Source organism: Dipteris shenzhenensis, chromosome 4 (genome assembly GCF_047967505.1).
Source record: "Dipteris shenzhenensis isolate YYH24624 ecotype China chromosome 4, Dip_SZ_1.0, whole genome shotgun sequence".
In the NCBI taxonomy this organism is placed as follows: domain Eukaryota; kingdom Viridiplantae; phylum Streptophyta; class Polypodiopsida; order Gleicheniales; family Dipteridaceae; genus Dipteris; species Dipteris shenzhenensis.
The window spans coordinates 49470066-49479824 of record NC_141599.1 but is presented as its reverse complement, the minus strand read 5'-3'; the positions used below and the strand labels follow the sequence as shown (position 1 = coordinate 49479824).

Sequence of the window (9759 nt, the reverse complement as noted above, 5' to 3'; positions counted from 1 at the left end):
TTAAAGGTTCTCTCCCCATAATATAACCTTTAAACATACAATCTTTGCAATCACACAGACCCCTAGGCCGGCCAATTCCTATCAGTTCCGTTCCACTAGCAACATCACTTTTATATAAAATTAATCAATCAAAGCATTTGAAATTTGATATTTCAAAAAAAATTCAAGGCAGCCATCCAACAAACCTCAATAATTTTATCACAATGCTCAACGAACAACCCCTTTACGAGACAAATTTCATAGAAGATGCAAGACAACAATGAATTTCTTCAATGAGGTTAGCTATGCAAGACAACAATGAACTCCTTCACTGAGGTTATTGGCTAGCATAAGCATCTCCCAATTATAGAAGATGCAAGACAACAATGAACTCCTTCTGAGGTTAGCTATGCAAGACAACACTGAACTCCTCACTGAGGTTACTGCTATGTCCCAATACATATAGCACACACCATAAACTTCGAACACGCTTTGCATCGAAAAGGAATTCATCCACAGCATGGCCACCGAATTGGATGAATTGATCGGGTTTCTTTCTTCGTCTTCTCCCCAGGTAATCCAGCTGGGCTTCCGATGTTGAATATATATCTGTCATGGTCTACTTCGTTGACCGTTCAATTTGTTGTAATTGAACAGCAAGTTAACGGCCCTGGCTGAAAACATGTCAAGAGGATTACTCTCGTAAATATCTGCTGTATATGCTAGGAAGTCGGTGTTTTTCCTTATTTGGGGGTAGAGGAGGGGCATGGACAATATCATTCCCTCACTAAAGGAATATTAGATCAGAAATATTGGGACAAGCCTTGAGCTCTAATGGCAAGCTTGACATCGTTGCAAGTTATGCCATATGATAGTGTGCAGCCATAGAGGTTACTAAAACAAAGCCTCAGCGTGCCCTTGTTGGTAGTCCAGTGAACATTCTCATGATGGGTGAGCGCTGTGTATGGGTCAGAGGCCCCTCTTTGTCGTTAGGCTTGTCAGGCATGAATTTTTGGATTGTAAGCGAGTAGATTGGATTGTTTTTGCATCAAGAGCATAACAGGAAATCTTGTCAGGCATGACTATGTTAGGACACTTCTCCATTTCCCTTAGTGTTGAGCAGCCATGATGAAACTTGTTGCAGCTCGAAGTGCATATCCTGGACTTCCTTTACCAGGAGGAGGAGGCGAGCGAGATGATCTCACGCATCTGAGTGTTGAGGACTGCTCCCACAGGTTGGTGGGGTATAGTGGACTATGGATGCCATACACATGAGCAGTGTGGACATTTAAGAGCAGGCATTGAGCTGGCAGCAAATCCTTACGTGAGCTGGAGTGGGAGTTGTGGCGGGACCTAGCCTGTGGAGTCTGTTGAGATTCTCGGTTGTTGATCAACTGGTAAGAGTGTGCTTGAGCTGACCTTCAGACAACTGAGGCCAGATGAGTGGAGCTTTCCTGTGATTAATCTATAGCCAAATGGGTGTAGCAGGGGGATAGGATGATCCACTAGTTCTTCTAGACTACATGGCTTAGATGAGCAGGAACACAGCTCCAACACCTTTGTGATGAGGAGGGACAGATTTACCTGGCTTCTGGTGAGGTTTTGAAGATCCACGCTCGAGGTGGAGGCTGCACGAGAGGAGGTTCGGGCCTAGGTCCCTAGGGTTGTTTGGGATGACATGATGAGGCATTTGGGGTCTCGATGTACTGACAATGAGGTGCTTGAGGCTCTAAAGGCTCTTCCAATGCACAAATATTTGGGAGAGGATGGACTTTTCCTTATTTACTTTTGACAATTTTGGGATTTGGTGGCTTGACTGGCCTAGCAAGAGATATTGGACTCTGGACTAATGCCACCCTCCCCCTCTTGTGGATGGATAAGCCTCATCTCTAAGGGGGGCGATAGAGCTGGCATCAGGCAATGTTGGCCGCTTATCCCCTCTTGACATTGCCTACTAGATCTTAGGCAAGGCCTTGAGTCTGCATCTATAGACCTTTCCTGGTAGGTTTTGTCCAGGAGCAGAGCATCCCTGACAAATCTTACGTTTTAGGAGGCAGTGGATTGGTCCTGTAAGGAGTCTCAGCCTTTGGTGATCATACTTAATGAAGGATTAAGATAAGATGTGGACTGGACTTTCTTGGAGGGCAATATTAGGAGGTTGGGTTTCTCACCCCAGTTGATTAGAGGAACGGGCTGCTCTTCATGCAGGCAGCTATAGCCAGATACTGATAGCAGGCCAGACAAGGGAGGCCTTTTCTCGCCGATGACATAGTGCTACAGATGCATTTGCAGCTTTGCAGTCCTTCTATGATAGCTGAGACCCGAAGGTCAACTTGGTTAAAATCAAGGTTATGATCTTCAATACCAATGACGCTCAGCTTCAGTGCGAGGCCATCACATTCTCAGGGAAGTGTCATGTGCACGCTAGGACAGGCCAACAGATGACGGGCTAGAGTGCTATCCGTGGAAACATGGGTCAGCAGGATTGTTTTTTCGCTTTTCTTGGTGCTTGTGTGCTTTTCTTGGCTTTTCTTGGCGAGCACTCTTCCGTGAAGCTATAAAGGGAGGGTCAGGGCCATAGTTGCACACATTGGCCAGAGAGGGAGCAGAGCTAGGAGCTACCAGCATGGTTGGGTGGCGAGTTGCCTGCACATGATTCTTGTGTTCTAGACCATGGTTTCGATAGGGTTAGATTTCATGAGGGTGTGACAGATGTTGGAGTGGCGAATTCCACGTATGGATCCAATTCACTGTTTGCTGAAGATTTTGCAGTAGTTGTGATTTCGTCAACTAGGGATGTGAATTCGTCATGTTTGGAAGGAGGGGATCCTCGGGGGGAGGAAGATTGAACCAGAGACAGGAATTCACCAAGAATGTGGGAAAAGAAGAGCACTAGTTGCCAATTGTTGAGAATTCTAATTGGGCTCAGCAAGAGAGAAGACGAGTTTGTCCTAGGAAGGAGAAATCTAGTTGCGAATCATTCTTGAGTAGAAACGATGGAGATAGGGTGATGCGAATTGGACCTGGATAGGCTAGGAAATGGCGCGACAGGGAGAAGAGCTAGGATGCAGCGCAACTACTGGCTTTGCTTTTGGAAATTCGTTTTTGGAAAGTGATTTTTAAAGCTTCAATTGCCAAAAGCAAGAGCCCTTGTTTTAGCCTTGGAAGGCAAAAAAAGAGAAAGCTTCTTTGGGAAGGTATGGTTTCCAAAAAAGCAGATGTTTTTGGGAAAAAAACCAAGAAACGAATTTTGTTTTTGGAGCTTTTGGAAGATTTTACGGAACCAAAAGCCCAGGCCAGCAGTTTTACAACCCCTACCCTCCCTTGTTCAAAGCCCCGCACATCCTATCTTCATTGCAATTTAGCAGCGCACAGTCTACTCCATCGCAGCACTACTTCAACTCTTTCTCGCTTCTTGTGCCGGGCATCCTTCTCTCAGATTTCGCCATCATTGCTAGCCCCTCTGGGTGAGATTCTCTTGCAATTTGCCATCTCTACCTAGCACAAGCTCTGTAGATGCTTCTTCTTCCTGCCCTGTGCAATCCTCCTTCTCTTCTATCATTCCTTGCAGTCATTGCCCGTGTTCATAGGGATCTCAAATCTTAAGGATTTTGACGAGCCCAAAGTTTTGGGGAAACATCTTTAGTTTCAAGATAGATGCTTCGACTAGGACGCTATGTAGGATGGTTTCTATGCACAGATGTTATCTATTCCTTGGACCAAGAGTTGGTTTCTAGTCTCGAATTGTCTTACACTTTTCGAGGGTTTTTTTTCAGTTTGTGTTTTTGGTTGGCCCTTAGTTCGTGACAATCCACAAACTCGTGTTGTAGCAATCATAGCACGTGCGTATGTGGTGTATTGTGGTGGTATGGGACGCTATGAACCATCTTATGCTGCGGGGATATGCCAGAGTATCCAGATTTATGTAGGACTGTGTGCCTACGAACACATGAGAATCTTTCCCTTTTTAGGAAGATAGGTTACTTACACAGACAATCATGAGATGCTAGCTTAAATCATAATAATGTCAGTTGAAATATGTGTTTTTTGATACTCAAAGCTTCTTTAAGATTGACCAGTCAGATTTGTTTTGCATTAGAACCCTGGACTACGCTTTTCTCAATTGAAAAGTAGATATTTTGACTTTCCGGGTGTGGGAAGTCAGATATGATTTCACTTCCAAGTCTGGGAAGTGCAGATTTGATTTCATTTCCAAGTGTGAGAAGTGTAGATTTGATTTCACTTCCAAGTCTGGGAAGTGTAAATTTGATTTCACTTTCAAGTTTGGGAAGTGTAGTTTGGATTTACTTATAAGTTTTGGAAGTGCAGATTTGTTGAACTTCCCTAATTTGGAAATAAGATTTGATATTTTTCCATTCGGGAAGAGACTACTATTGTGTTTATACTTTAGTAGCAGATTCTGGGTTTTTCCGAGTATATGGTTTCCTAGTGTAAAGGACATCAAGATTAAAGGGTACTGGTAGCATGTGCCTACCTTAGGTATTGGCAGCATTGTCAGAGTAGAGTTGCCAGCTCGTTCATTTGACAGAGGTGTTGTTTTTTGACCAGGACTTCATGCTCATGTGATGTTTTTGAGCAGGTGGATCTCTTCGTAGGATTGTCCTTGAACCTATTGGTTTCGACCAATAGTGAGTCGTTTCTAGCAAGTCGACCAAGAGCTTAGGAGCGAGCCTGGGCTCGGTGAGGCTGATCAAGTTTGGATCAGCATGGTTGGATGGCGAGGTGCCTACACATGATTCTTGTGTTCTAGACCATGGTTTCGATAGGGTTAGATCCTATGAGGGCATGATAGGATAGTCAGATCCTATGTATACTTGGGATGCTCTTTCACAGATCCCATGCTTACCATAAAACTGACAGCACAAGCACACTTGACTCGAGGACATGCTTCATTGTTGAGATTGGAGAGATAGGGTTTCCAAGCACATTTTCAGCACATAAATATGAAATCACTCTCCTTGATTCTCTAGTTCGACAAGCAGCCCTATATATAGGTGCTGTACCTCAGAGAGGATGAGTGGGCTGACTTTGAGGACTATAGGTCATGATGCTATCTTGCATGATTCGCCAGAGATGCTGTCTCACCACATTATCCTATTGAGTTCGTAGAGTAAGCCTTCTTCGCACAGATGCTCATTTCAGATCATTAGCTATCCAGACAGGGTTAGATAGTTCAGCTTGACAGATGTAGGTCAACAAAGACTTTCATGGTTGGCCCTCTCATCTTTCATGCAGCTTGCAGCTGAGGAAGACGAGTAGTGCTGGTATGCACAAGTCTCCAGATGGTTCCGACTGTAGGGGATGTTTGTCGATCAGTGATGGCCATATCAGTACTCACTAGATGCCCCCTTCTTATGCTTGACCTAGAAGGAGATTCATCATATCACTTTCATCATATCACTCTGAACAAACCATGGCAGTATACATCCACTGGGCATGGGTATCCTGCCCTAGCCATATGCGACCAAGATGGAGAGCATTTCCTTCACTTTCGCGACTATTGTTTTATCCAGGCACCAGGGTACGTACAGATTCATGAGGTCCTTTGCTTGACAACATTCTGACTAGGTATAATTACCTTGCCATTACGTTTTAGCGTACCATCTGTAGGCCATCTCTAGACCTTTCATTTTATTCCCTTTGGGCCCTGGTATGTGCCATGTAGCATTAGTTATTGGCACTTAGGACACTTGGTATTTTTAGTGTCTATGATACCTAGTACTAATGGTACCACTAGGACACCCTGAAGGCACATGGTGGAGAAGGAGAGAGAGGGTAGGCTAGGGAGAGAGGAAGTGATACTCAAAGAGAGACATAATGAAATGGAAATGAAATGACTAGAGCAATGAACCAAAATGAAAGTACTCACATGTAGACCAAAGAGCTTGTAGCTTGATACTTGATTGATTTGACACTAGACAAGTACATCTCTTATATAAGAGCACACACACACATATGAACACCTATGCATATGGGATAACTCCCAATATGACACGTGGCATCCATAGGACACACTAGACTAGAACTCACACTAGAACACACTAGAACACACCAAACTGACTCAACTTGGCTTCATATTCTAACATCCCCCCATGAAGGCAAGGTGAGAGATTATTGGAATGGAACCAAGGACAGAACATGATAGTGATAGGACTACTAAACTTTGTGCAATGTCTGAACTAGACATGACGCTCATGCTAACTCAGAGGCTGAAGTCTGAGCATGGTTCAGAGGCATTCACATGGCTTTACGTCCCAAACATGACTCTGAGGCTCATGTCCCATCATTGATGCATGAACAACTCAGAGGTCTAGAAGACCAATGCACCAACATCCTGGAACTCATATGCCAGGCTTGATAACTAGACCCTATCACTACCAATATATGGCTCCCACAGTACATCCCCCTCTTGACTCAAGGGACTAACTAGAAACATGGAGTCACACACTATAAAGAAATACATAATTTTAGGAGGACAATCCAAGGCAGAGGACCTTTATTAACTCTTCAAACATTCTTTTTAGAGGGACTACTCAAGACAGAGAACCTTTAACTCAAACATATAAAAAATAAAAATAAAGATTTCATTCATTTTATGCATAGCAAGGGTAGAGAACCCATGAGCCCGAAGTAGCTACCGCACAAGAGTGTGCACATCTTGATGCGAAGAGGTATGTCGGTGAAGAACCAAGCAAGGATGCCCTCGAATGATGTGTCGATGAAGGTCATAGGAGCAGATACCAAGGGTGATCGCGTCATGACTCTCAATGTGCCGATTGGAGAGTCACGATTGCAAAGAAAAGGCTCAAATTTGAGCAATTATGCCCAAAGAAGGCAAAATGCCTAAATGAGTGTAGAAAATTAGAATGAGGTTACATGAATTTGAGGAAAGCCCCAAAGAAATTTACATGTTGGAAGTTTCAATGATGCTCAAGAAAGATGTCCAGTTGGAGAAGCAAATCGTGGGCAGCTCAAATCAACTTCGTGACCACCAACAGGAGGCTGAATGAAGACGGTAGCAGAGGCAATCTATGGCGGAATCAAGTAGATTTTGGTGTGGATTTCGAGGGCAGGAGAAGCAGCAGTAGACGGAATCAGATGGCACAACAATCGAGGCTATAAGCAGCTGCAAATGGCTCAAAAATTGAGGGCAGCGGCGGCTGCAAGTGGTGCTGCAATCGAGGTGGTGGCAGTCCCGAGGGAAAGCAGCAATGGCGGGTGTGTCACATCAGTACAGGCAGGCCGGAACTGTCCTTACTGTATGGAACAGTCCGTACAGCCTGTACAGACTGTACGGCCTTTACGGCGGTCTGGTGCGGCGCAGCAGGAGCAGGCAGCAGTCCTGAGGCAGTACGGCCTGTTGTACGGGCTAATGGCGCTGCTTTTGGCGAGGCATTTGGAGCTGAAGGGGTGGTTGATGGCGAGGTAGATCAGGTCCAAATCAGCTCCCGAGGTGAGGCTAAGGATTGGAAGGGAGCTCGACCTTTGAGGAGAGGGGAGGTTCCATTTGTGGGCTTCTCTCATTCTCTAGGTAGAGAGAGAAGAAAGGGAAAGTGGAAACGAGGCTCTGATACCACATGAAGGCACATGGTGGAGGAGGAGAGAGAGAAAGGGTAGGCTAGGGAGAGAAAGAAAGAAAGAAAGAAAGTCTATTAACGTCCACTTGAGACCAAAAGGTCTATGGGACAGCAAGAAACCCTCTAGTACATCTGCTTTAGGGAGGGCACATGGCAGCTCCCAAGGAGTGCAAAAAGCAACCCTAATTATTTATAGTACCCACATGATATTCTGGAAGAGTAAACAGCCATACATCAGTTTAAGACTGAGAGTCTTTTGGTTTTGATTTAAACTCTCTGATTAGTGCTATGCCTTCACGGTAAACTGCCCATTTTCCATCTTTTCTGGCAGCCTTGACTTTAGCTAATTCAGTTGCCTTAATCTTGAGTTGAGGTTGTGTAAGCTCTTCTGCTATCCATACTTTGGTGCCCTTCAGCTTGTAAGATTGTCGGAGAATCTTGATCCGCATATCTTTTGACTTCAGTGTAAGGATTGCATGACCTCTATAGTGCAAGATAGAAGCTGGCCTGGAGTCGTCATCATCCTGCTCATCATCACCCATTCAATGTTGGGCAAGCTTGATTTGATCTTTGTCAATATTTCACTATGGGTGTCCTCCTCTTTGTACCAATCTTCTGGGAGCCCTCCTATTCTAATCTTCAGCGCATTATCACGTCTAGCTTCGTGTTCTTTAATCTCTGCTTGGATATCATACTTGCTTGCTTTGTTGTCCACTTTCACAATCACTTCCTTCTTAGCAGTTTGTACTTCAGTGTGAACAAGATCTTTGTCTGTCGAGACTAGCTGCGGGGTAGGGGGGGAATCCTTACAAGATTTTACAGCCTCATCAATTACTGCCTGCTTACCAGGCCCTTCCAGGATGTGAAGTCGGGCCTTTACTTCTGCGAGCTCCAATCGTATCTCTCTCACTACCTGCTGCAGATAAAAAATCTGATCCTGCTGCCCGAGGATGGGTCGTTTTGAGCCTTCTTGTTGGTAATTCCGTGCATAAGGAGAGGGTGTCATGGCTGCAACTGTAGAGTACCGAGTCTTGATTGCTGTTAAAGGAGTTGAGGGAGTTGAGGGGGACTTGGAGGAGAGGGTAGGCCAGTCCATAGTTGGCTATATGATGAACCCCCTGGCTTAACCTACCCCCCGGGTTGGGTTGGGGGTTTAGCCCAACTCAGGGTTAGGGAGGATTAGAACTAGACTAGGTACGGACGGGAGGTATGGACAGGTATGGAGGTATGGACGGGAGAGGCTGTACGGACAGAGAGGCTGTGCGGATGTGGTACGGACGGGAGAGGTTGTACGGACGGAGAAGCTGTACGGACGTTGTGGAATAGGAGAAGCTGTACGGAGGCTAGCGGGAGGACGGAGAGCAGAACTAAAAAGATCTCAAGATCAAGTAGCTTCCTTAAGATTTAACACCTAGAACAATTCATTGCTAAAAAGTACAGTAGTTTTTAAAAATATCTTGAGTGTCTAACTGACTTCTGTCTTTAAGCAATCTACACTGATTGTTGAGAATCTTAAGAAAAGTTTTGATATGGAATTGATGCCATTGTAATATAATGGAAAGGATCGCTTCTTGCACTGGTGTCATTCTTTCATATCCTAGCACACTGTGCAATGCTTTGATTGAAAGAGGTGACAAACTAAACTCATCAAATCTTACTTGTGTCAAAAACGAATCTTCAGATGACGCAGAGATCACCCTTCTAGTGTGGACTCCTTCGTCTTCGGGGGACTTTTCTCGCCCCTGATTCATTGAATGAGACCCTAATAATAAGTGCCCAATCTCAAGCACTAACGATCGTGCTTGCGCAATGGTTGCTGCAAATGGTTGACAACCTGCTTTCAAATCACCGCTCCATGTGTTTGGATTGCACTCTTTCACGCAGTACGTAGAGGCACTGTGAGCAGCGCCCCTTCTAAAACATGGTTTTGAAGCAGGTTCAAGCTTTGCACCGCTGTGAAGGTATCCAACATTGGATCCCTTTGCATCCGTCGCGAAGAAGTTGTTGGGCCTCAATTGCCTAGCTACCATAAATATTTCAGCGCGGTGAATGAGCTGGACTTGTGGGTTCCTTTCCAAGAGTCGTTCATGCCTGTTAAAGACGGGGTTTTATCGCTTTTTAGAAAGGTTTTTGCATTTTCCGAAGTCTTGGCGTTGCAGCCCGGCTTCTATTGTTTAGAGTT

The 9759-nt window shown here is 44.9% G+C and overlaps 1 protein-coding gene across 3 annotated transcripts in view; it reads left to right on the top strand.

The window, feature by feature from the left end:
* The first annotated feature begins 200 nt into the window (after window positions 1-200).
* Window positions 201-9759, top strand: part of LOC147902986 (ARM repeat superfamily protein) — a 92686-nt gene continuing 83127 nt past the window's right edge. For 2 of the 3 annotated variants that reach the window (XM_087374090.1, XM_087374091.1), the window contains exon 1: window positions 201-553. In XM_087374090.1, coding sequence (XP_087230216.1) covers window positions 500-553 — 54 coding nt within the window. In that variant the 5' untranslated portion in view covers window positions 201-499. The remainder of the gene's footprint in view (window positions 554-9759) is intronic. The other variant, XM_087374089.1, reaches the window with a different exon arrangement.